We start from the raw sequence: 27278 nt of genomic DNA, 5'->3' as shown, positions 1-27278 counted from the left end.
TAGCAGGAGCGCGCGAAGACTTTTTAGAGAGCACAGGTTGTCCTGTTGTCGATGCTGATGTCCTTCTGCGATTACGTGAGCGCCTCTAGCTGCGGTGTAACTTGGTAGCCGCTTCTCGGTGCGTAGATCGATCTCGTGCAATTTTCCTTTGCACGGACATTTCAGTCTTTAATTTTGGACTGTCCTTCGGCGTTGCCTCGTGCGGCTCATCGCAGTTACGGCTCTTCAAGTCATAGCCAGCACATGTCAACTCATCGTGATCACCACCACAGCGGGGACATGTCATCTTGTTCACGCACACAACACTTACATGCCAAATTTTCTGGCATTTAGGGCACTATAAGGACCTAGGGATGTAAGGACGGACAGGGTGTAGCACGTGACCCACTTTTAGATGTTTTGGTAAGGTCTCTCCATCAAAAATGAGCTTTATGCACCTCGATTTTCCAAAACGGTGGGATATGGACAGTTGAGGAGAGTAGCGTTGGTAGATCGCCATTATCAATATCTGTATCCACATCGTAGATAACACCGGCGGTGGTGATGCCTCCATTTACGATGAATGAGCGGTCAAGTATATTTCCTAGCTGAGTTACCGCTTTCAAAGTCTCGAGGATGGTTCCTGTAGTCTAATCAACAGTAAGTGTGTTTCTTCTGGGATTAATTCGGACCCCTCTGATTTTCCCTGGAGCCAGCCTCTCTAGATAGGCATTGAGAGTTTGCCTATTGAGGGAAGTTAGGTTGCCTGCAGCAGCGACGAGGATGTAGGCGATTGTTTACGCTTGTTGTGAGGGCAGCTTATTGTAGTTGGGTTCACTCATGCTTGATGTCCTACGAAGTTTCCTCTTCAACCGACGATTTGTGGCGGTATACCCACCGTCAGAATCCATGTCGTCGACGTCTGAGCAGCAAGATGACCTTAGCACAGTCGCGTTAATGTGTTCGGGCGCAGCAGACCGACTTGGAGCTTGGAGGCCAGCCCCCAACTTTGGCAGCAGAGGGGGCGGCACGTCCGTCATCGCTTTTGATATCGTACCTGCCACGGGGGCGTCGGTACGCACAAATATAACTTAAAAACCTGAGTGAAGCAGGACTAGCAGGTGATCAAGAACTCATCTTCTTCTTCCTTTTCGTCGCACATCAACATTTATGTGCCCGCCGATGTAGCTTGACGGCTGTGGCATTGCTCGAGGTGCATTGCTGTGGCATTGCCCCCGCCGCAGAAGCTAGATTTCAACGGGAGCGAAATGCAAAAACGGCCGTGCGCTTTGATTTCGGAGCACGTTAAAGAATACCAGGGTATCGAAGTTGATCGGGAGTATGCCACTAAGGCGTGCCTCACAATCCCATAGTGTTTTGGCACGTAGAGCACCATAATCTGCCAACACGTCTGCCTCGAGACCATGTGGCATGGCCCTGCCAATGCCCAACCCTCTCACAGGTTACAAACAATGGCACACAACAACGCCTCAAGCAAACACGGCTCGCTGTATGTTGTGTACTACGCAAAGAAAGAGCAGTAGTGCACGCAAGGTAAGATTTAACGTCAACTCACTACTCTCGCATTGCACTACACGCTAAAGAAATCATACATTCGAAGTCAGCATCACCGCTAATTCACGTTGGTCAAAACAAACAACTCAGAAAGCTTTGCTTACATCGATTCGCACAGTTCGTGGGATTCGCTTAATTTTTTAGACTATGAATTTATAGGCTTAACAATGGCGCTGATTAATTCGCAGTGAGTGAAAGCGGCTGTCGTGTAAACGGTAGAATTGATTTAAGCGGCTTCATTCCCATGGCCTTTACATCATTGCCAACTTCCGTGGGATCGTATTCGTCAAAATGTAATACAAGTGACAGGGAAATAAGGAGGTTGATGAACGACATGAAGGCAGAAGCTTGCACAAAGCCTCACGAAAATGAAATTACTTCTTCAGCACCGTGGTGAGGGGGCCCTGCTATCATTTCAACGTCTATTAAACATCCTCTAAAATATGAACAGAGGCCGACAAAAATTCGGACATTTTGCGAAAATTCAGACCGCTGGATATCTCAGGACAGCATTAGCTTAAATATAAAATATCACCTAAAAATAAGAAACCATAATGTTGACAGTGTGGTCAAAATTTGGCACAAATAAATTGGCCGTTGAAGTAGTTCAGCTGAAGCCCAGTGATGCGAAATAAGGCGAGAATCTCGGCAAGTGTTGAAGTTTAAGAGAGGTTAACTACGTAGGTCCTCTGGCCGACGCCAGTGCCCGGCAGCTGTCAGGCGACTGCAGGCACAAGCGAGATGCCTGGCCGTCAGTCCTTACAGGGTGATCAGGATCTGAAATATTGGACGCGGGTTCCATAACATTAAATACAATGCACTCTACGGTGTCATTCTTTCGACGGATGGTACCGTTTCTCCGGCAATGAGGATGGAAACAAATTTTCTCTCTTGTCGACTATCACCTTCCTCGAACTGCCAACATTCCTCACCCACCGTAGTTGCTCAGTTTTGATCCGGTTTGGCTGCTAATCACGAGGTCGCCGGATCGAATCCTAGCCTCGGCAGCCGTATTTCGATGGATGTGCAATGCGAAAACACCCGTGTGCTTAAAGTTAGGCGCACGGTAAAGAACCCCATGTGTCCCAAATTATTCCGGAATCCTACGCTACGGCGTGCCTCATGATGACATCGTGGTTCTGGCACGTAAAACACCGCAATTTATTATGTAACATTCGTTAAGGATGTCCTTGGCAGCCACCTAACTCTTGAATACAATAAGTGTCAGGAGTTGTGCGTGAGCTCTTTGAGTATGTGGGTAGCCTTTGTGGCATTCGGTACCTGCTAGTCTACATTGTGGCTATATCATAAAGGCGGAACAGCAACATGGTAGGCGATATGGAGAACAAACAAATCCCACATATTCTACTGCACAATAATTCTAAATAGCGGTCTTCCTTCACGCACGTCGATGGCGGTGACAGGAGACTACTTTGGTAACTAACTGCAAGTACTGTATATGTCCTACCCAAGGGCGTTCCTGGCCCGGTGGCCAGTAAATGTAACAAAATATTGCGAGCAGCATCGTCCATAGCATGCTAACGGACGACGACACAAAGACAGTTTGCTCAATTCTTGTGTCGTGACTCTTGTGTCAAGGCGCAAAACCAACATATCCCTGTATGTGTCTTAATAATTAAGCACACCTCGAGTTGGAGCTGCTGCGGTAGCCCATGAGTGCGGATAGCAAAACCGCTAGGGAAATAATTGGCGGCACTTTAACGAAATCGATAGGTCAAAATCAAAAGCCGTCTACGACAGCGTCTCTCGTAGACGCTGTGCGATGTTCGGACATTTAGAATGCGTGCCGACTGAAGACAGGCTTCCAACGAGTGCTTCTGACGGTTACCCTCACTCTAGGAAAAGTTTTCACCCTTTGAGTCGTATCTTGCCACAGAAAAATAAACCTCATCTGTCTTGTCTGCGTTTCCTTTCTTTAACACTGCGAGCCCGGTACTTCCCACTAACGAACGGCATGCGCGTTATCAGCATGACGTAGCATCGGTCACCGGAAAGTAGTGGGTAGGGCGTTTTCAAGAAAGGAAACGCAAGCAAGGCAGATGACCATTATTGTTGTGTGGCAGTAATACACCCCAAAGGGTGTAAACTGTTTTTAGAATGTATACTCTTAGACAAGGGTCAAGAAAAGTTCGTGTCAAGAAAAGCTAGATACGCTTCTTGTTCCTCGCTCTTTCTGCCCCGGATGGCAACAGTAGCGCCGAGCATGGTCATCCGACATGAACTCACGGGTCAATCCCGTCCGCTGTTTTGCATGAATTATCACCATACATTCTACAATAATCGCTGGCGATTGCTTTGATTTTTAGGACACATGTGCGCGCCAAACGAGCTGGATCAGAGGGGACGGCACTGTTTCGCCGGGCGGCATTACTCTGCCAGGCCGAAGGTCGCGGCTTCGATTCCTGGCCGCAGCGGCCGCTTCTTATGGTGTCTGAATGCTCGTGTACCGTGCAATAGAAGCACGGGCGGTAGGATATATTTCACAATCCGCCACTACGCCATGTCATAATCATTTCGTGCTTGCAGCACGTCAAACTGAATATAAGAATATTAAAATAAGAATTCACCATAGAAAACGCGTCAACGATCAAGAAATTCGAAATAAGACCGGTGCGCTATCGGCTAATAACTTAGAAACAGTGATAATCTGGGAAATGCTAACGAAGCAAGAACGAGGAAACTATCCAGTAATTGTTTGAAATAAAGTTACTGTGTTGCTAGCGTTTTCAAAAGCGCTGGTTAAAAAGGTATAAAACGTAAATACAAAGATGGAGCAGCAGTTCACTGAATAGACACGCAGTTCAATAAGCCAGCTATCAACACATCGAACAGAAAAGCAAATTGCAAGAAAAAAATTATGTTTATATCGGCAGTGCCCTGTGGTTGGAAGCCTTTTCTTGGTTTAAAAAAAAATTGAGTTTTACGTGCCAAAGCTACAATCTGATTACATGGTACGCCGTAGTCTCTGGACTGCGGTGACTGTGGACACATTTTTTACCTTCCAGCCAATTGGCGTTCTTCTATTTTGCCCTGATCGACACGTGGTCGTGGTGCCCGCGACCCCGTGCCCAGCAACGCAACGCCACTAAGGAACCACGACTGGCTGCCTTTCCGTTGGGTCTGAAAAGATGCGGCGACACACGAATAAAGTTTGAGATAAACAGCATTTCTAAATAACTCATGCAAATGAAGCTGGAAATACTTTTCCTTGTTCATTTGAATGCGATAGCGTCAATACTGTGATAACTGTGCCGGTAACTAAGAAACATTAATTATGTGGTTTTACTTACCAAACCCATGTAGGTACAGCGGAGTGGAGTACACGAAAATAATTTGGTTACCCTGGCGTCCTTTAATATGCACGTCAATACACGCGAGCTCTATGGCAAATTGCTCTAATCGAGATGAGGCCGACTTCGAACGCGCGTCTTCTAAGCTCAGCTGCGCAACCTCGCAATTATGCTCCTGGAGAACCTCTCTTGGCTGTGAAGCGAAGGCTACGGAATGAAAGCGCTGCATGAAATTACCCTGCAGTCTTGTTAGCTTTTTCTTACGTGGAAAACAGAAGACTATATCTTTCACAGCACCTTATTTGAGACGATACGTAACATTCACCGGTCCACTGCTGGTATGTTATCGTATTCCAAGGCGAAAGCCTTAAATGGCTCGTTACAATGCCTCATACCCAAAAAAAGCAAGTACTAGAGAGAGAGAAGTGGTTCTTGAGGGGAAGCAGAAAAGGCTAGCACTATTTTCTGCAACCCATGCGAGAGCACGGCTCAGCGCCAGCAGGGTGGAGGAGCTCGGGTTAAAAGAGAGAGAGAGGTTAGGAGGGAGAAAGGTAGAGGGTCGCAGAGATGGAGGCGAAGTAGTGGCGGATCAGGAAGCCCGAGGTGGTGGGATGGCGGTTAGGCCATCCGTCTTTGTAGAAATGTCCTATAGTCTCGCCGAGAGTCCCGACAAGTCGAGGTACTCGACGACACTTAGGAAGGCTGGTAGCTGATTACGACAGGGGAAGAGGATATCTTCCTGTCGTGAACATGGGAGCCCCAGGCGGTGGAACTCTTGCAGAAGTCGGCCGCGCTGCTGCAGGTAAGCAGGGCAGGCCAGCAGTAGGTGCTCCAGAGTCTCTGGTTCACCACAGGAGGCACAGGCTGGCGAGGTGGCTTTCCCAAGGCGGTGCCAGCGGGCTGCCGTCCAGTAGCAGCCAACTCGCCGTCGGAGCAGCAACGAGGCATCCCTTCGTAGGAAACCGTGTTGTCGAAGAGGCCGTGGAGGCCGGCGCAGGGATACCCGTTTGTCCGGGTGGCAGGCGATGATGTGCCGGCGCAGCCTGTGTCTCGAGAAGTCTCCGGACGTTACAGCAGGGCTTATGGGGACGCTTGAGTGGTGGGCACTTTTTGCAAGAGTGTCCGCCTCTTCATTGCCCGGGATCCCCACGTGTGCCGGTAGCCAACGCAGAGATACTGAGCATCCTGCGTCCTGAAGGGCCGTCAGTCTTGAAGAGAGCAGCGCTACCCCAAGGCTAGCAATGTCAGGGTTCTGCAGACAGAGCATCGCCGCCTTGGAGTCGCAGAAGATGGCTGCCGGGGTCGCTGGTAGCTCCTCTGCAAGTAGGTCCACAGCAAGGTGGAGTCCTGCTAGCTCTGCTGTGGTAGAGCTTGCATGCCCCGGGAGACGGCACAGCTTGATCTTTCGTAGGGCTGGTGCAACGCAGGCTGCTGAGGAAGAGCCCGTCTCCGGTATCACGGATCCATCGACGAAGATGTGAAGGTGGTCCCCAAGTCTCTCTTGGAGGAGAGAGGCTGCCGTCTGCTGTAGGGCACGTGTTGGGGAACGGTTCTTCGAGACATCTGGCAGCTCCGTCGAGATAGGCATTGGTGGTCGATGTGGTGGGCGAGGCTGTACAGCGTTTGCAGGCGTGTCCCCTATGACCTCCTTATAAAGGCGACACAGCCGTCCCATGTGTGATGCTGGCCGGGAGCGTACGCGGGTCAGGAGTGCTTGACGATCTGCGGCATGGTGTAGGCGATCCATGTGTCGTAACCCCTGTTGTAGGAAGAGTAATGACAGGGGCAAGGCACCTGCCTCAGCCAAAGTGGCGGTCACTTGTGAGGCTCGGGGAACGCCAAGACAGAGCCGTATTGCTGACCGATGCTGCAGCTCCAGTTTCCGCAGGCGGGGTGGAGGCAGCGCCACAAGAGGGAGGGCATACAGTAGCCGTGAAGTGACTACAGCGTCAAATAGTTGCAGGGCCCACCTGGTGGTACAGCCCTGTCCACGGGCAAGGAGCTGTGAGATAGCCTTGTAGACCCGAAGTGCCTGGGCGCACAGGGCCTTGGTAGCCAGCAGCCAGTTCAGCCGATGGCCAATGCGCAGCCCCAGGTAGGTGACTGCCTTGTTCCATGGGATCTGGACGCCCTCCAACCGCAGCCGGCCAGGGCAAGTACTAGTCCAGTGAGACCAAAAAATTTGCAGTCACTGCAGCAGCCGCCAAAGAGGGTGAAGGCGAAAGCCTGCGCGACATTCACATCTGAATGCGTTGATACTTCTTATTACTTGTTTTCTCCCACCAAAGCTCGTGGGTATTTGATTGACGTTATGTTAATTAAGGCTGCGTTAATTACATCGCTCTAATGAACGCAGAAGGTCGTGGGTTCAACTCCCACCGAAGGTTGTGGATTACAGCGTCTGAATAAACTTTACCTTAATTAAGTTTGCCTTTCTTGGCATGACGCGCGACATCGGAGCCAGCTGGGGAAGAAGACGATGAGCAACGCGTGAGCAGCGGCACGAACGCGTGTCTGCGTGAGGTGAGTTCACATGACTGTGTACTGCACGCCGCGTTTTCAAGGCGAGTGTCTGGACTGGAAAACTTTGTTGTGGTCCTGCAAGACACGCTTAGTACGTAGCGGTCGTCTCCCACGTAGGGTGTGACATGGAGTACCTGGCAGCCGCTTCGCGGGCCTGCTGGACGGCCCATTGCTGGTCGGCGAGCAGCGAGCTTCTGAGGGACTTCTCCCACTTGTCCGAGGTAGAGTCAGGAAGAGCGTTTCTGCACTCTCAGAGCAAGTGTGCGAGTGTCGCCGTGGGTCCGCATGAGGAGCACGTGTCGCCGGGGTACGCGTCGGGATAGAAAATGTGCAATTTGGGGGTTTGGGTACAAATGGGTCTGTAGTAAGCGTAGTGTTATCGCCTACGGCCTGTTAAGTCTGGGGTGATGTGGCGTAAAGCTGCAGCGCCCCAGGTAGAAGTGTTTTGTGATTTCGCTGTGCGTAATGAGCGCTTCATCGTTGTCTTCTAGCTGGACGAGATGGGGGGCGCTATAACGTAAAACTATTCCAAACTTTTCTATTCCAATTCTGCAATCAGCCTTCCGCGACTGGTCAAAATTTTTTTGAACCGCCCCCACTTCACGTGTCTGTCATGTGACGTCACGAAAACCGCGATAGCTCCCCATCTGATATGAAATGTACACACTGATTATGCATGGTTTGACTGAACAAAAAAAAAACAGTCATTTCTGATTCGACGCCTTTTCGCCATTAGCCCTCGGCTATTGGTCAAAAGTTTTCGGGCTGCATCCACTTCACCTGCCTGTCACGTGACGTCACAAAACCGCCAAAGCTCACCGCGTCAAAGTGACGTGCACGCGTTAAATACGCATTAATATGCCGAAATAACTGAAATTTCTTCTGAATAGCCGCAGGCTGCCCCGTTCCGAAAGAAATAAAAGATGGCTGCCGCCGATCGCTAAGGCACTGGCTACTCGCACCTGCCGGAGAACATGGCTTTCCTTGCGTATAATAAAACTTTTGCGTCGCCGTGTAACGTTTTCGAGCACTTTCGGCACTTTTACGACCTCGTTCTGCCAACTGCTTTTTCTGAGGATCCGTTTTAGCGTCATTCTTAAGCTTCCGTTGCACGCCGCCGCGATTTTCGACAGCCAACCACAGGCTAAGTAACTGAAAGCGGACCAATCGCAGGCGCCGGAACCACCCTCTTCATACGGTTATCGATTTTCAGTGCAGTAGCTCGGCCCATTGAATCACTCTCCGCTTGAGCGTGCTCCTCACCTCTTGTCCGCCAATTAGATAAGACAAGCCGCTCATTGTAGGCAATGTTATTCGTTTTTCAAGCCAACAAAAGTTGCCTCCTATGGACGAGGAGAGCGTTTGATTGGTATGTTGAGACAACCCTGCGGGTAATCGCCGGATGCTTGCATCGACGGTTACGCAAATTTGACGTAAGGAGATTGGAATAAAAAAATATTGGAATAGTTTTACTTTATAGGGCCCGGCAGGGGACGGCGCAGTCAATGAGTGCGCACGCTACGTCGTGGGCGATCTCGTTGATCTCCGTGATAGGCGGGGAACAAGATGACAGTGCGGTGCTCGGATCCGCGCTAGGCAGGATGCGTGACGCCTGGTCGGAGACGACGCCACGTCCGAAGGCTTTAATGGCCGCTCTGGAGTCGCTGTATATCACTTCCTGTTTGCCGTCGAGCACCGCCAGGGCTATAGCTACTCGCTCCGCCGCCTCGGGGTCTCGGGTGAGGATCGTGGCGGAGTCCGCTGCGTGGATGAGACCACGACCGCGGCGAAGGGTCGGTTATTGCGGTAGGCGGCGGCTTCCACGAGCGTGACGTCGTCCGCTGTTATGTCTAGGCGCTGGAGAAGGGCAGACGCTCGGCCGACGCGCCTGCCTTTGTTGTGGTCAGGATGTACGTTTCACAGAATAGGAGCAATCGCGATGGATTCTCGGATCTAAGGCAAGCGTCTGATGATGTATTTAAGGCTTTCGCCTTAAAATATTTTCGTCAGGAATGACTGATATCCCGTAAGCAAGGAAAGATGCAATGGCAGAATATGAATAAAGAAACGAAATATAGGTAGAAGGAAGAAAGAAAGAAAGAAAGAAAAGAAGAAAGACAGAAGAAAGAAAGAAAGAAAGAAAGAAAAGAAGAAAGAAAGAAAGAAAGAAAGAAAGAAAGAAAGAAAGAAAGAAAGAAGAACAAAAATTAAGTTTGATGCCTCTTTCATAGGGGTCGGTAGAACACGAAAGTGAAACGTGTCTTCGCAGAAGCTGTTGCATGTTTTCTTCGCGAACTCACGGTCCGCTGCAGCAAAAGGCGTACGATTTGCGGATTGTGTTGCAGGTTTGCTTTACGTGTGCTGTCCTGTTGAGGAATGTCGTCCAGCTGCCGAGTCGCATGGGCGACGATACTAGCATATTGATCGGACTCCGTAGAGCAGCATGTGCTCAGCTTCAGAAAGGCGAGTGGCAGAGTTCCTTGCGTGCGCGGCGAACGCTCGAAGGCGTTCTGCTCCACGCTGGCGTGTCCCTCGCCAGACCAACGCGAGAATCGCCCGTCGACGTCGTAGCCTTTCTGCGCTGCTTAGTGATGCAATTTTTTTGTTGGTGCCATCCAAGCGAAGGAGTAGGTGACGTGTATGCACTGTCGATGCATACTGAAGCTACACTCTGTAGGCGACGAGGTGCCACAGGTTAAACCGACGCGAGATACCAACCATTCCAGAGCTTGTGCAGATCGTTTTTTGTCTTTATTTTTTTCGCGTCAGTGCTCCCTTCAGTTGATAGTCGGCGTTCGTGTTGTCCACTTCTATTCCCTTGTGTCCTGTCTGCACGCCTCACCCCCTTCTTTTGCTTAATCAATCCTTACCAACTAGCCCAGCTTTCTGTCGTTCTAAGCTTCATCTCTAGTACACTGAGTCCTTTTCCATGTTCCGCTACATATCTGCACAATCCTGCTTCGTTAGCTTCCTTAATTGCGATGTGTATCTTCCGCGCTAGAACCATGTCGTGGTTTACTCGTAATCGCATCGTCCCATTGGAACTTCAATCATGGCGCCAAGTTAGGTTCCACCAGGAGTGTTTAAAGGTCCGTTGCGCTTTCCTGGGAGACGGTCGCCATTGGAGTCGCCTTTACGCTGATTGGAACAGGTTAGCCGTGCTACACGTGGACTTCCTGTGGAGGATGAAACTTCCTGAACTTCAACAAAGTAGGAGGAAAGAATTTTCTCATGATTCACCGTCAAATAAGGTACTGGTTCTCGGAGACGCCATCGTAAGTGATAGCCATTGAAAAACCCTTGCTTCAGGTCCTAAGCACTGTTTTAAGCCTAAAATAACACCCGTTGACGTTTTAAGCATACAGTGCTGCATAACTAGGTTCGTCCCGGAAGAAGAACGCTCGCGCTGTATTTCAGCCTGCATTGCAAGCATTAAACAATCAAATTCTCAGTTTAAGACGTCCGACCCTCTGCGACCGTTAGTTAATTATTTTGTGGAGCATAAACTTAGACCAGTAATATCTTACAAGGAAGGCTATTTCGTAATTATTCCAGATGACATGTTTTCAGAAGAAGCGATTTCAGCGATAGAAAATAATTTACAGCCAGTAAAACTCAACCCTTCGGCAGTTAAGCAACGTGTGGTTGACCTCCTGTCAAGACATGCTCTTGATAGGGTTGTCTCTAATGTCAAGAAAGCGAAATCTCTCACCTTATAACTGTTTTTCTCGGCGAAGCCCCATAAGCAAGAAATTCCATTTCACGCTATAGTGTCAGAGAAAGGGACGTGGCAGGTCTGTGTCACTATTTACCTACACAACTGCTCAGCTTCACTAGCTTTTCCAGACCCCTTTTGCTTGCATAATTCTCAAGCACTAGTTAAGTATTTGAGAGAGGAAAATTGTACAGCTTTTAGTATGGATATCGAAGATCTGTATTACTCCTTGCCGCATGACGGGTTGCTGAATTCCGTAAATGAGTGCATTAAAGAACAAGTTCAAGATTCGGCTTATATTGACAGATGCAGTGTTTCCACGGGAGCTTTTCTAGAAATTATTTCAATGTACTAAAAATTGACGCTGATTGGGTGGAGAGATGCCGTGTTTCTGCAGAAATGAGGCATTTGCATTGGCTCCAAGGTTGCCCCTATTAGCGATATTTACCTGAGTAAGGTTCACAGCTGCTTAGAGAAAGCCTTAGGTGATTGTGGTATCAAGGTATCTCGTTGCGTTGATGATTACATGAATTTCTGCAATAGGGAAGAATTCGATTCCGCTGCTACCTCAGTAAGTGAGCAATTTAGACTTTATGGAGGAGGATTAAAGTTTACCAAAGAATGTCCTCGGCGATGCGTAATTCAGTTTCTAGATATTTTTTTGGTCTTCGAACAAAACCACGTTTGTTGGCAGTACTCCCCAAGATCTTCGAAGCCGTTGTTAAATTTTCAATCCAAGCATTCCAAAGTAGTAAAAAACGGAATTGCCAATGTCGTGCCTTAAGTCTTTTCTCACCAGATCCTGCATGCACAAAATGAGCGCCGATTTTAATGCACTGGTCCGGCGCCTATTAGAAGCAGGTCATCCTAGCGCAGCAGTCTCCATCGTGGCTGAACGCCTGCAGAAGTCGGTTTCGAGGGGGAGGGACATGATTACACAAAGCAGTAATAGCAAAAAAAAAAAGAGTAGTGGCTATTCCGTACATTCATTCAGTATCCCACAGGCTTAAAAAAGTTGCAAGTAGATATGATGTTAATGTTGCGTTCACTGCTTCCAATAAGCTAGATAAGACATGCGCTGCCGTGCAGAGGAAAAAGGAGCAGGTAAAAGGTGAAAAAAGAACAGACATTTGTCCAGTGAAGCACAATAAGAACAACAGTTTTACTGACTGTCGTATGGCTGCGGTTTATAAAGTTCCCTTTAGCTGTGGCCAGTTCTACGTAGGGCAAACGGGACGGTGTATCAATCAGAAGCTAATGGGACATAAAAGGTCGTTAACCGGAGGATCGCCTTCGAATTTTTCCCTACATTGTCAAGATTGTAACTGCAGGCCAGGGTTAGATGAATGCGCGATATTCTACAGGCATGAGAACGAAGATACGCGTCTTATGGTAGAGGCAATGCATATCTATAATGGTAGAAGTGCGTGCGTGAGTCAGCCTTCGATTACTTTACATAAAGAAGAGATTAAGTGCCTTAACAGCTGTTTCTCATGTAGACCGGCACATGTACCCGACTGACACGTGATGATACCATTCCAGAGCTTGCACAGATGAGTTTTTTGTCTTCTTTCTTTTTTGCGGCTCAGTGCTCCCTTCAGTTGATAGTCGGCCTTCGCGTTGTCCACTTCTCTTCTCTTGTGCCCTCTCAGCACGCCTCACCCTCTTTTTTGCATTACAAACCATGTGCGCAAAGTACCAACAAGCTACACCGCGTTGGAGCCTCCGCAGTGCTTTGACTACAGAGGCGCTCCCTATCGGCGCTCGTTAGTGCCACGATGCAGTGCTTCGGTTCACCGCTCCTATCTCTATCTGACTTGAAGCACTGCGGAAGGTGCAAGGCCTACACAGGTAATATTTTTGCGCAGCTGTATATAAGTCCGGGCGTAACGGGCTGTTTATTAGTATACACAAGAGAATTTTATTTTTGATCACTACGTGATACAGTAAAGCAACGTGCGATGTACTGATGTGCGATTCCTGTGGGTGCGAAGAGACCATCTAGCACCTATTGTGTACCTGCCGATGGTGTACGCCTCTCTCTGCGGGAAACCATACACTGACTGGACATAAGACCGTTCACCGAATCAAATATACTTGGACCGTGGCCACACCCGTCACTGGAACGAAAAGCGAATCGTGCATTAGTGCAATACTTGAAGTGCACCGGTTTAAGAGACCGTTTATAGTGTCCTTGTGCATAGTGTCCCGCCCAAACGCACTCAGTGCTCACTCTCTCCCTTTTTCCTCTTTCTATTCGCCTTTCCCCCACCTCCAGTGTAGGGTAGCAAACCGTATGCTCTTCTGGTTGACCTCCTTGCGTTTCCTGTCCTTGCTTTCTCTTTCTCTCTTTCTCTCTCTCTGGCACAAAACACGTGCACTTATATGGCAGATGTTACCAGATGAGCTACTAAGCATGGAGCTGGTAATGTATATAAATTGTGCAAGAAACTTTTTTGTGTGCCATATTGTAAGACAGCAGCTCATTTGATAATGTCCTGTACAGTGTACGGATGTTCCTGATTGAGAGTACAGTGCACTTAGAAATGTGTTGTATCTTATCATTTGAGGCCCCAGGTCTAGCTCGGTTTGCTTATATTTCACATAAAGTTATTCATGTATGGGCTGCACCCCGTTGTTTTTAAGTGTCTGGTGTCATGCTTCTGCAGCAATATCGTGGGGTCCCGCTCTTAAACCGGTACAGAGGCGTATTATATTTCCTATTCGGTTGGCCTCCTCACGAAAGTAGCTTGCTGGTGCTGTTGGAATTCGTGCGTTACACTTACTAACAATTAAATAAAATTTACAATATTATCTAGTGTGTATCAAATGAGTATAAAACTGCGAGGAGCATTGGTATTAAAATCTAGCGCATCAAATGTCTTGTCATATATGGTAGCTTCTCATGCCCATTACGGTAAGAATGCTATACTTCTGAGGAGCAACTTGCATAATTACATGATCAATTATTGTGGTCGTTGAATATGCGATCTAACTAAAGTATAGCATAGCTTAAGATGTGAACCAAAAATCAGATGTGATGAATATGATGCATGAAAGGCGACATAAGCAAAGTACAGGCAGGGTAACGCACGAAAAAGACAAAGAAGCAAAACAAATCTAGAACGGCACCAGCCTGTTTCACATTTCCCTTCCATGCATGTGGATTTTGCATGCGACTATGCATATATTTGAACACTGAACCAACTACCTGAAACCAAAGCTTTTTCCTACTCAAGTGGTTAAGATGCGCTAAACAAACAAAAATTCTCGCACTTCACAGAATCTTCGTCTCAAAACAAGTAGTTATGTGTCTAGGAAGATTAATACATCGCCTCACTGTGCACTCTATCTTACGTCCAGAATTATGTCTACAGAAGCCATGAAACTAAGGGGCTTTTGCTTAAGATTACATGTTCACATCCGCTAATTGATGAACAATTCGCAACGCATCTATACCTCCACTAGCATACTTGGTTGTCATGTAGATTAGAGAAAGCACAATTTTACATTTTAAAAATAATTTTCAATTTCAAGTGACTCTCCGGGTTCTAAGACGTAAGATGTGCACCACGGTGTACACAGTTAAATGCCTTAATTGCTCCTTGCTTTCGCTTCACGAGGCACGAGTGGTTCTAATGAACTGGTTTCGTGAGCATGAACGTAAACGAAAATGACTTCTTAAACATGGGATTCTCTTCCCCCAACCTAAAAGGAAGCTATAATTTTAAAGATAGGTGTAAAAATAGATAAAAAGGAAGGCATCAAAATTTGCCTGCTTCATGTTAACACTTAAAATACAGAATCACAGTGGTTTGTATTTGCACACTTGCATTCACATGCTGTTAAATGTAAGCTATTAAAGCTATTAAATGTATGTAAGCATCAAACTAAGCATGAGCTGTTGCTTTTTATAGTGAACACAGGCACCATGCTCATTGCAAGTATGCATCATATCACTAATCAAATGTGCAATTTCATTGTACCACTATTTTTTTATCCCATGGATATATCTGTAGGGAGGCAAGACAAAAATCAGTCACTTCTCACAACTAATCAGCTTTTTTTAAACACATTTCTAACATTTCAATGACATTTGCACCTATGTGTTTATCTCCAGAAAGCATACTTGATTTTCACTTTCCCATCAGAGACATTACATAAATATACGATGTTAACATGACTGCCCAGAGCTCGTGAGAATTTTCACCTGGGTGTGATATAGTGTATTTTGATTTTGTTGACATTTAGTGAAAAGCTACACCCATATACCCACATTCTAGCATTCTGGTCTAAATTTCATGGCAATGTATTTTGATTCCTTGGCGTTCGCTCCTCTGCACTACGTGAAGTCGCGCTGGGCTGGTCCTTTGACATCCTTGTGTCCTTGCAGCTGCCTTCTTGCGTTATGTAAAGCGGGTGCCTGAAAAAATATCGTGTGCAAAAGTCAACACAAGGACATGGTGTAAAACAACATCAAGAGAGTCAAGGTCATGGCAGTAAAAGAGTCTTCGCTCTTAGTCTTCCTTCTAAAATGCATGCGAAACATCTAAATGACTACAACAGTCAACTGCTAACTTCAATTCTTATATTTAAACAAAAAATAAATAACCGACAGTTCATCCTCGTTCCGCAGTAATGTTAAAATAATCCTGTTAATAGATGGCATATTGGTCATTGTCAGATGTCATAGGTCTGTCATTAGTCAGGTGAGTCGCATTTGATTGATTGATTGATTGATTGATTGATTGATTGATTGATTGATTGATTGATTGATTGATTGATTGATTGAAAAGTTTATTATTCCACCGAGCTGGGGTGCCCGCCTCTATGCCTACACGTAGGTAGAGGGGAGGACGAAGTAGTCCCCGCGCGTTGAGGACGGTTAGTCTTCATGGCCTCAACGGCGAGGCGGATTGCTCCACGCTGGTCGTCTTCAGCCTTGCTCTGGAGCAAGGCCTCCCAGGCCACTCTACTGTGAATGTTTTTATTGGCCCCTGGGGAGCCCGCACACTCCCATATTATATGGTCTAGCGTACATTTTTGCTTACAAATTTTGCAGAGGGCGTCATTATAGTCCATCGTCTGTGTTAAGTAGATCCAATGTGATGATGAATAATTGTTTCCCTGGAGGCGTCGCCAAATGCGAGCGTCCTCCAGAGAGAGAGATCGATGCGTAGGTGGAAAGATTCTTCTTTCGGCTTTGTAATGATCTACAATTTCTCTGTGCGTGATGATGCTATCTTTGATTCCTGGAACTGGCTGCTCTAGAGTTGCTCACGAGCTCGCCCGAGGTGTATCACAAACACCACTTGTCACGCATCCTAAGCAGGTACCCAGTGTGCCCCCCGCACCATCTCTGGCTGTGCCACTGCTCAAGCCATAATTTGAGGATCATATCTGCAAACATGATACTCAGTATGGATGAAAATATGGCCCTCCAGTTCAAGGGATATGACTGGATGTGCCTACAAAAAAGGGCAACAAGGCTTGTTGTGGCAAGCTTACCCATATTTCAATGATAGCAAGAAAGTTCACGGCGGCCTGCATCTAAGCTTACTAAAAGGCATGAACTTATCTTCATTTATGAGGTGCGCAACGGAGTTCATTTTTGACAGAATCGACTACTGCTGCAGTTTCAAATGCAGCATTTTACATTCAGGCATGTAAAAGTTGCAGTTAGACCGCAGTTATTATTTTATTAGACCGACTCTTTGTTGTGTGTACGACAGACGACTCGTAACACTGAATTAACGCAATGTTTTATTTTGATATATTATTTCTCTACTAAAAATATTAAAGCGATAACCACATTTTGATTTGCCATGCAATCGTAGCAAGATGCACACATTACGCTTGTAACCCCCAGAGGAAAAGTGATTTAACTACTCAAACGACGTAACTCTGAAACGCCAACTCATATTAGCAAATGCAAAGGCATGTACAAAACAATAGGCGTATGCAAAGCGCTCCTGCAATTGTAATTCCGCACAGCAGCTGTTATATTCGATGCCTATGCATAACTCCCTACTTGACAATTCACCTAGTTCGTAGACATAAGCACCCTTTCAGATTTGCACCATGCTCGAAAACCACAACAGGAGACATATATCAGACATACAATCACACTATTTCAATACATGAGCAAAAACAGTTCAGTCTTAGGGCTAAACACCATGAGGGCGATTTAGTGCGCGACGGTGACGAGCGACGGCTTCGAGCGACAAAGAAGCAACAGATCGCTCGGTTCTGGAAATCAAGAAATCGTCGCTCGTCTCCCGGAAGCGCTTTGAGCGACTAGCCAATAGAGCGGAGCCGGAACTGGATGTACAACGCTCAAATACTACCGATTGTCGCGCGGAACGAGCAAACGACTGAATTTTTATGCGTGCAAGGATAACAACCTACTGCAAGACCTTCGGAAATATCTTATGCGACTTCTTACAGTACATCAACTTACATTACTAAATCACGCGTCACGCTAGTTTCGACGCGTGTTTGCAGCACTCATACCGGCAACTGCGGGCAGGCGTCGCTCAAAATCGTCGCTCGCACGGAGTACGACTTTTAGGCGACGAGCGAACGCTGTCGCGCGCAAGATCGCTTATATGGTGTTTATACTTTATTCAGCATAAAACGTGGATTCCTCATGCGTTTTCAGTAAGTTCATGATAACGCGTCAAATTGGCCTCTGGCGGCATGCAGCTGAATGCGTGCGGCAAAGTTTCAAACTAACACTGGTGTTGGACGCAACTTCAGTGGGCGCAGATTACCAATGGGCGAGACACCCTCAAGCGCGTGGCTTACTTGTAACTAAAGCATGCCGACAGCAAAGTGACCCCTTCTAATATGTGAATCCTTATTTCAACAGCATTCCGTAAACAGTAGACTGCCAAACTGAATAAATTCAAGCACACAAAACGCACGCTGATTACGCTCCGCATACGCTCGAAATCATGGGCTGGTGAACAAACCATTTTAAGCGTCCTCTCGCCTTACGCCTTATTGAACATGCTATGGTTCTGGCAGCGTTTGCCATTTTGAAAGCTCTTACGGTTAGCGGCAAGTGATAAAATCACATGCAGTTATCGCGACGACTGGCATTTTCGATTAACATCGAGAGACACAGCGCGCTTGCTTAGTCCGTTGTCAATCGCGTTGGCGAAGCTCCGACGACTTCCTGGCGATAGCAAGTCATATACGCAGAATTTGCACCTAAGTTAGAATTCACTTACCGCGGAGGATTTGTTGTTAGATCTATTGAATGACGAACGACTATCGTGTTTTCGCGGCGACGCGAGATGGCTGACCCACATCTCTCTTGGATAGCCTTCGTTACAGCTGGCTGGACGGATCACCTTTCTCCGGTGCTGTGCTGTTCCGCGACGTTGAGTGCGCGCGCGCTGGAGCAACTCCGATTGAAAAAGCAGAGCGCTCGTTACGCGTTCCTTTGAACTGCGGCTGCCTGTTCTCGTAGAAGCAAAACGGTGTGTTCCTTGCTCAACGTGCGTGAGTGATACACCGCCATGTTAGGGGCCAGCTTCCTGCAGTTGAAGATTGCGTTACATTTTGTTCTTTATTGCCGCAAGAGTATAACGGGCATTCTACTCTCTCTCACTGGAGGGCAGAGTGAAAAGCACATTTCACTCTCCACTTGGTGACGGAGTGAACAATGCATTTCACCCTGCTCGACATTTTGCGAGAGTAAAACAACGCTTTCAAGATTAATCGGCCGCTTCACTCCTGCGATACCCTATCTGGTTTTTAGAGTGTATAGTCTGCCTGAGGCGTTGTGATTTCAGGACATTAGGGTAGACAGAAATGCATCCCCTGTGCAGACCAAGTAGGGACGGCTCAAAGTATGGCTGGTAGCTTGACAGAGGGCGCGAAAGCATTCAGGAAATCTTTCTTATCGCAATAAATGTAGGGTAATGTACAATTTTCTTCAGTAAAGTGTGAGGCTAGTGCTTTGAAATGCTGATTTCCGAAAATTGTTATTCGGCATTTTTATCTGCTTCTATATCCTCCCCAAAAATTGAAAGTACGCGTCCAACCGCTGCTACCTCGCCTACATGACGCGAGTAAAGCCACCTTTTGCCAGCGGCTTAGAAATATCCTTTAATGCATTTCTACACTTGATTCCATATCCTCCTCTTCGCCAAAGCGATGTAATATTTTAGCTTTCCCCAAAGCATTTCAACAATCCACTTGTCCATTTTACAAGCAGATGCGGCATTGTTGTACTTCTTTGTGTACTTCACGGTAGAAATGGAACGTTGCTTTGACATAAAGCAATGTATAGATAATATATTGGAGGAGATCTTGAAACAACTGTCAAAAGATGGCTTGACTCAGATTATGTGGATCTGCGAGAAATGGCGGGACACGTGGATTTCGCTTGCTCAGGGCCACATAGCAGGTGTTAAATGCACACTTAAATAGTTTTCAGAAACAAATATTTTAGAGCAAGTTTCATTATCTATTGAACAGCGTCGTGTAGAATTATGCATAATCAAGATACGTTATATAATATAAGAAGCTAGGTTTTAAATTTATAAACAATGTAACAAGACGTTCTTTCTGGCATGTGCCACCTGGCTGTTGACAAGGGAAAGCTTTTGTCCTCCTCCTCTTTCTCATCATCATCAGCTATGCTGAGCCAATGCTCATTGAATTATTTTATTTATAGGTTCCTGCCCTGCGTGGAACTATGGCACTGGCCTTTTTGACTTCGTGTTTTGTCGGAAGCAATGCCTATCTTTGTGAAAAGCTGGGTGGACCGGTATGTATACAATGTTTTCTGTTTAGTTTCGCTGAGCTCCAGAGAGAAAAGTTCAGCCATTAATATTTATCTCATCATATAGTAACCGTGCATATGACCACGTTTAGCCCTCAGTTCGGCCGTCTGCGTCCGAGCGCACCATTTAGTAAACTTGCGAGCAAACTTACACTTACGCTAACGCGGGTGGTGCTACTTTAATGCGGATGCTCAGCGCACAGTGCAGGCAATGCCCCTACGCGCTTGCACCTCGGCTGCGCAGCTCTGTGCACCGGGCGCCTACACGTGGCACCCAAACGCAGGCGCAAATTTTGCAGCTGCCGTATGTTCTGCACGTTAAAGCCGTTACTTTAGATAACAATTTAGAATACCCTTTTTAACCACTGCGGCACAATAGATATTCAACTTTAGTATTCATGAGTGGATATCTAAGCGAAACATCTACAAAGTTTAAAGTATAAAGATCTTGCCCTCAACAGTTTATTTACGAGGAAATAAGCAACTGGAAAATGAATTTACAGAAGTTTTGTAGAGACCCTCCAATGTACACAATTTAAAAGTAACGTTAATGTCACTGTGCCGTAAATCACTGTTATCTTCATTCAAATGACTTTAAATTATGAAATAGCGGAATAGACATATGCAGCCAGCACATGATATTCTATTGTTTGGCTGTTAAGTTAGCCATCAGAAGTCAGAGTTATTCCTTGATGCAGCTATGTACTTGTTTATTCACACATGTAGCTGCTTGCGAAAATTATAAACAATTAACAAAATATTATAGCCTTCCTGCCGAAGCCAACGAGATCTTGAAAACATACAATATATTAAAATATAGCATATTTTATTTATCAAAAACCAGAAAGTATATCGTTTGCTTTATGTAAGCGTTCTTATGGACAAGATCGGATGCTTTCAGTCGTTTTTTTTTTTTTTTCTTATCGCCCTCTTGATGGTGTTTTCAACAAAATTGCGCCTGCTTACGCCACTGATGGATAAGCAAGCTCTTACAAATGACGTGCTTCGCATTAGAAGAAACTTAGGTTCCTAAATACAACCTATAGTTACCGAAAGCACCGAATATAAAATTATTACACGACACGGCACAAGCCTTGCCATTACTTCCCGTGGGGCGCTAGGAAAAATTTGGAGGACGCCTAAGCTTCGCCTTTAAGAGTGGAACGCGACAACATTCAAAGACCTCTAACTGCTTCTCACGGTTCCCGGCCAGTGGAGCATCTGTAATCGTAACGTTTTCCGGGACACGCTCGCCTCGTACGCTATACACGAAGGTGTGCTTTGTGGTAGAAACGCGGCCTCTTGCCATCGAGGCGAGCGCCAGCTGAAGGTATTGCAGGGAACCGGCCGCGCCGCTCCGTGGCCTCCAAGGCACCCGCGTGCGGGTGCGCGCAAATGGCGGACGCTGCGGCTTGTGTGTGAATGGTAGAAACGCTGGAAAATACGTTTCTCAGATTTTTCGCGCATTATAATTATGTTTTCTCGTATAGTGCAATTACAATCCGAGACCTATCACGCTTGTAGGTTGTCTGTAAGGCATTGTTTACTATTTTTCCACGTATTTTAACTTGAGAAATTCAATTACTGCGGTTAATTTTTGCGTCACACGGAGGGCCTGGGTATGGGTGCTTCGAGAATACTTCTGTCGTAACGACGCCCAATACCGAACACACACGCGGGGCGCTGGACGCCAGATTTTCTGCGACACGGACTCCTTAACGTTGTCGCGTTAATACGGACTATGTAGCTACTCAGTCGCAGTGGGCTTCTTCGAGTTTCCACTTCTGGCGCATGCGCGGGCTGCCGGAGCACCTTCGTTTTTGTTGAGTTGCTCTGTCCACTGCACGGTGCATTTCCGCTTCGTTTTTATAGAGCTGGATGGCTCTGCCGACCCGCGGGCTGTCAGAGCCAGCCAGGACGATTTTGGTCCGGCTACTCTTTCAGTTTTCTGGCTAGCAAACGCCAAAACAACAGCGATGAGCGTTCACCGCCATTTTGTGGGGACTCGACTGATTACAGTGCGTGCCACCGGAGGACTTTTACCTCTCTCAGCCATCTCCCTACGATCATCTTCGTATTTTTTTTTCTTCTTTACGGCGAAGCTGTTTGGCTTTGCTGTTTTTCTTGTGCGTGTGCGAAAAATGAGGGCCGCTCCCAGAGATAGTGCGACACCAGGCCGACCCGCGGCGGAGGTGAAGCATGCTTCAAGCAGTCCGCCAACTCGAAAAATTTTTTCATATCTTGGGTGTAAATAGAACACGTATCGGATATTAAGCTGATAAGAACAGATACTGCACTTTGACCCACATCGGCCACGTCTACGTTCGCACTGCCAAGCGCTTGCGTATATACTTCCGCTCTCCTGTGGTGGCAGATGCCGCCGAAACATCACGCGTGCCTAGTTCCCTCCACATGCTCGGGGCCGTAGTCCCGTCGTCCACGCCAATGTATATAAAGATCACGGTAAATGAGTTCACACCCTTGTTATAAGTTGGGTGTCATCTCTGTGTCATCTTTGTGTCTCGCTGGTCATGCACCTTCACAGAGTGCAATGCCTCATGATTTCTATTGCTACAGCAATTATATGGATACTCCAGGCGCATTTCTGCTGTCCCCGTGAGGTTCCGTTGAAGTCCAAGGGCGATAAAATTATCCCCGCGCGCCTTGTGTTTTAAGTGCGAGTGTAAGCGTGCGAGTGTGAGCCGCCGAACGGGGCTTAATCGCGCGTCTGCGACTGAGGAAGGCGAGCACTTCCTCTGCTGTCGTGTGCGAGGCAGGGGGGTGAGATGAGTGAGGGGGGCGTTCTTTGGGGGTTGCTACTTCCGGCGCGGCCATGAGGGCACCCTATCTTGAAAGCGTTCTGCGACGCCATTAAAGTGCGCGCCCGCGCGGGTCTTATCTTCAAATCAATTTGCGATGTTTGGAAAGTGCGCGTAGTACCGGTAGCTCCGTATGTAGTGTGCCTTCGACGTTTCGTTCACGTCAAAGCGAGAGATGCATGAAGCCCAATTCAATCGCTGCTTCTGCCACGATTCCTCGCTCCAGCATATTGAAAACAAGTTTCCACGCTCATCGAGGGAGATGTGTTTATGTTTACCTGTGTGTGCGTGACACAGTGCTTCTAATTTAGCTAAAACACGTTGGCGGGTTAGTTGGTTTGAATCTATGATACAATATGTAAGCACGACTTAACGATGACGTAGGAAAAAACAGAGAGGCAGAGGCAGGGTTGTCTCCGTGTCTCTTTCTTTCTACGTCCTCGTTCTGTCACGCTTACACGTTATGTGATAGTTAATTTAGTTATTAGGGGAATATTTACAAGCCTATACGACAGATGGAAATACTATCCTTAGTTCGTATAGCTGTCTACTAATTTGCTACCCCCATCTGTACATCGCATTTTGGGCGAAACTGCGGTTTTTTTTTTTTTGCTTCTAGTGTTATCTTCTAACATTCTAACTACCGTTCCTGCTTGCGAGGTGGGGCGATAGGAGCGGCCAGGAGTATTCGAAGTTAATTTTCTTCCCCTGAAGCTTCCTTCCAGCTGGGAACAGCCCGCTCCTCTCTCATATTGCGCGCTATCTGCGTTATGTTCCGCACAGGCTGTAGGCGCTTATTCCTACACTTTAGGTTGATTTTTCGGCTCCTCTTTATGGTGGTTTCCCTTTTCACATGTGTCGTATGTACGAGGACATGTATTTTTTATTGCGATATGAATTATACGGACGTTCAAGGAGCATTTGCGCCGCTGTTGTCGTCAGCGTCTTCATCGCCGCAATGTTCCGTATGAAGTCCAAGTGCGAAACATCGTCATAGCGCGCCGTATTGTATAAGTTCGAGTTAAAGCATGCGAAGGTGAGCAGATAACACTGACTCCATCTCGAGCGGGCAAATCGTCGTCCTCTCCCATCGCGTGCAAGGCTCCGGGAAAGGGGGGGAGGTCCCTCTGGCACGGCAACACGGGCCCAATATTAAAGCGGTCTACGATGCGGACAGAGTACGCCGAGTGCTGATAGCTAGGTGTGCGCTTTGTTCTCTCCGCTGAGTTGGCGTTGAAGCGAGAGGCAGCACGTAGTTCTATTCGCTCGCCGCTGCTGCCGCGCTTCTTCACTCAGGCGTTTTAACAGCGAGTGTGCAGGGTCATCGAGTGAGATGAGTGCATGTTTGCTTGTCTGCGCGTGACACCATGCTCACTAATTTCTTTATTAAGCGAATGTATCTGAATTTATGCGGCCTATAAAACTGCTATCCTTACTTTGTATAGCTGTCTACTAACTTGTTGTAGCAGTCGCTGCTTCGACTTACGGGCGAAACTGCGACTTTTTTTGCAGTTAGCGAAGGCGTCGCATATAGCCAGTGTTTGCTCCGTTTCTGTCGTATGTTGGTGTGGCGATCTCGAAACCTGTGTGTTCTAATTAGGCCGTTGGTGTTATTGAAATACGCTGATTGTGAATGGCCACACGTACATTAGCTTATTGCTCTCATGATTGGCGAATACTGTTTCTCGTGTGCAAATTTCTGCTAGCCATAGACAGCGTGCATTTTCATGCGCAAGCCGCGGCCCCAGCTCTTTCAGCTGAGGGCCTGTAAGAAGCCCCACCATCAGCTAAAACAAACCTTGTGCAATCGAAGCCCAAGTCACAAAATTTTATGCGTGTAAGACATACCCGATAATCTTTTTTTTTTTATTTGGTGCGATGTCAAGTCATGACAGAACCCAATTTCATCAACGTCGCCCGTGGGCGACGTGATCGGTGCGAGAAGACATCCGCTAGCGATCCATTTAGGGGATATGATCACTTACGCGCGATTGTGCGCCTGGGCATCATATACGTCGAATGTCGTTTGTTGCACGTTGCAGAGCGAAGTTAACCCAGTTGGCCCGTATCAGGGAACAAATCGATCGCTGTTGCTACGCGGTATACCATCGCGCAAGCTTTGACGACTAATTGTGCCACTGAAGTCGCCGACTTCCTGCTTCATGACGTAATCTTTCGTCATGGTGACAGTCGAAAACTGTTCCCAGACCGAGATAGTGTTGACAACATTGGCTCCTGTAATTCGCACACAGCGTCGGGCCTTGCTGCAGGTACTGTGGCCTCCGTGCCCAGGATAACCCAGGGTCCTCAAATTACTGTATGGTTACGTGACTCATCCTAAGCATGGATAATACAGATAAGCTATGTTCAAACCCCTAATTTATCTTATCACTTCATACCCCACACAAAACCAAGAAATTGAGTTTTCCTTTAACTTTCAGTTATTGCCTACTGCATGCATCATTATTTCAATATGTGGAATAGGACGTTTAGTTTAAAATTGCAGGATTATTTTCTAGACTTGAAACCCGACAATACATTTATATAAAGTTAACTAGATGAGTTCTGATGACCTTGCAGGATCTTACTGAGAGCATTGTTTATAAAGCTTCGCAATAAATAAATATAAACAAATGAATAAATAAATAATGTACGCCGAGATGGCGCTCTGCCCACCAGGAAGGTCGGATGCTACGAGCCGCTTCTATAATTGCAGGGACGTAGGGTCCAATTCCTCTTCGGCCATGGTTACCTCGACTTGTAAATAGTCTAATTAATCATTTTTTTCATATTTCGAGCACCCTACTGGAATATTTTATTTCAACACTCGTGATAGGTCATCCCCAGGATCGCAATAAACATTAGTATTCTCGTTGCGCTAATCCCCCCCCCCCCCCCCCCCCCGCCTTGCACCTCTCTTCGGAAAACTTGCATGGTTTTAGTTGAATGATAGCGCTATTTGTGCTGCCTGCATACAGCAGCGGAAACCGAAGCCAAAGATTGGTTGCTCGGCTGGTTGGTTTACTATTAACAGCGGTTCATGCAACGTTGGCGTAGAGATAGAGCATGCGCCTCACATGCAAGAGGACCATCGTTCGAATCCCGGTGCCGCGCAATTTTCCACCGGATAAAAAAAATCCGCGTGTTCGCAAAATTGCATAAAGAGACGTGGAGTGCGGCCTGGGGCGCTATAACGTAAAACTATTTTAAACTTTCCTATTCCAATTCTGCTATCTGCCTCCCACGATTGGTGAAAAACTTTTTTTCAACCGCCCCACTTCACCTGTCTGTCACGCGACGTCACGAAAACCGCGATACCTCCCCATCAGATATGATGCGTACACACTTATTATGCATGATTTGACAGAAAAAAGAAAAACAGTTAGTTTTGATTCGACGGCTTTTCGCCATTAGCCTCCGGCTATCGGTCAAAAGTTTTCGGGCTGCACCCACTTCACTTGCCTGTCACGCGACGTCACGAAACCGTGAAAACTCACCACGCCAAAGTGACGTGTACGCATTAAAGATGCCCTAATATGCCGACCAAAACTGAATTTTCTTCTGAATAGCCGCAGGCTGCCCCGTTCCTAAAGGAATAAAAGATGGCTGCCACCGATCGCTCAGGCGCTGGCTACTCGCACCTTTCGGAGAGCATGGGTGTATTTGCGCATAATAAAACTTCTTGCGTGGCCGTGTAACCTTTTCGAGCACTTTCGGCACGTTTACCACCTCATTCTTCCAACTCATCTTTGCTGAGCGTCCCTTTTAGCGTCATTCTTAAGCTTCCGTTGCATGCCGCCGCGATTTTCGACCAGCCACAGCAAGCTATGTAAGGGAAAGCCGACCAATCGGAGACGCCGGCACCACCCTCTTTATCTGGTTATCGATTTTCAGTGCACTGGCTCTGCCCCATCGAATCTATCTCCACTTGAGCGTTCTCCTCGCCTCTTGTCAGCCAATTAGATACGACAAGCCGCTCAGTGTAGGCAATGCTATTCGTTTTTCAAGCAAACAAAAGTGACCTCCTATGAAACGAGGAGACCGTTTTATTGGTGTGTTCAGACAACCCTGCGGGTGACCGCCCGGTGCTTGCGTCGGTGGTTACGCAAATTTGACGTCAGGAGATTGGAATAGAAACATATCATCCGGACAGGCCGCCATCGGAATATGAACCTGGCAACGTTTAACGCTAGAACGTTATCTAGTGAGGCGAGTCTAGCAGTGCTATTGGAGGAAGTAGAGGGCAGTAAATGGGATATAATAGGGCTCAGTGAAGTTAGGACGCCAAAAGAAGCATATACAGTGCTAAAAAGCGGGCACGTCCTGTGCTACCGGGGCTTAGCGGAGAGACGAGAACTAGGAGTCGGATTCCTGATTAATAAGAACATAGCTGGTAACATACAGGAATTCTATAGCATTAACGAGAGGGTGGCAGGTCTTCTTGTGAAGCTTAATAAGAGGTACAAAATGGACGTTATACAGGTCTACGCCCCTACATCCAGTCATGATGACCAGGAAGTCGAAAGCTTCTATGAAGACGTGGAATCGGCGATGGGTAA

General features: G+C 47.1%; 1 protein-coding gene and 1 pseudogene across 1 annotated transcript in view; one reads left to right on the top strand and one right to left on the bottom strand.

The window, feature by feature from the left end:
• Window positions 1–27278, top strand: part of LOC126523427 (uncharacterized) — a 151493-nt gene that overhangs the window by 92961 nt on the left and 31254 nt on the right. Inside the window, exon 3 of the mRNA XM_055066808.2 lies at window positions 19793–19885. Coding sequence (XP_054922783.1) covers window positions 19793–19885 — 93 coding nt within the window. The remainder of the gene's footprint in view (window positions 1–19792; window positions 19886–27278) is intronic.
• Window positions 22039–22220, bottom strand: LOC126523771 (U2 spliceosomal RNA; annotated as a pseudogene).

The sequence above is a fragment of the Dermacentor andersoni genome, chromosome 6 (genome assembly GCF_023375885.2).
Source record: "Dermacentor andersoni chromosome 6, qqDerAnde1_hic_scaffold, whole genome shotgun sequence".
Classification (NCBI taxonomy): Eukaryota; Metazoa; Arthropoda; class Arachnida; order Ixodida; family Ixodidae; genus Dermacentor; species Dermacentor andersoni.
Note: the sequence above shows the minus strand (reverse complement) of the source record. Positions and strands in the feature narration are given on the sequence as shown.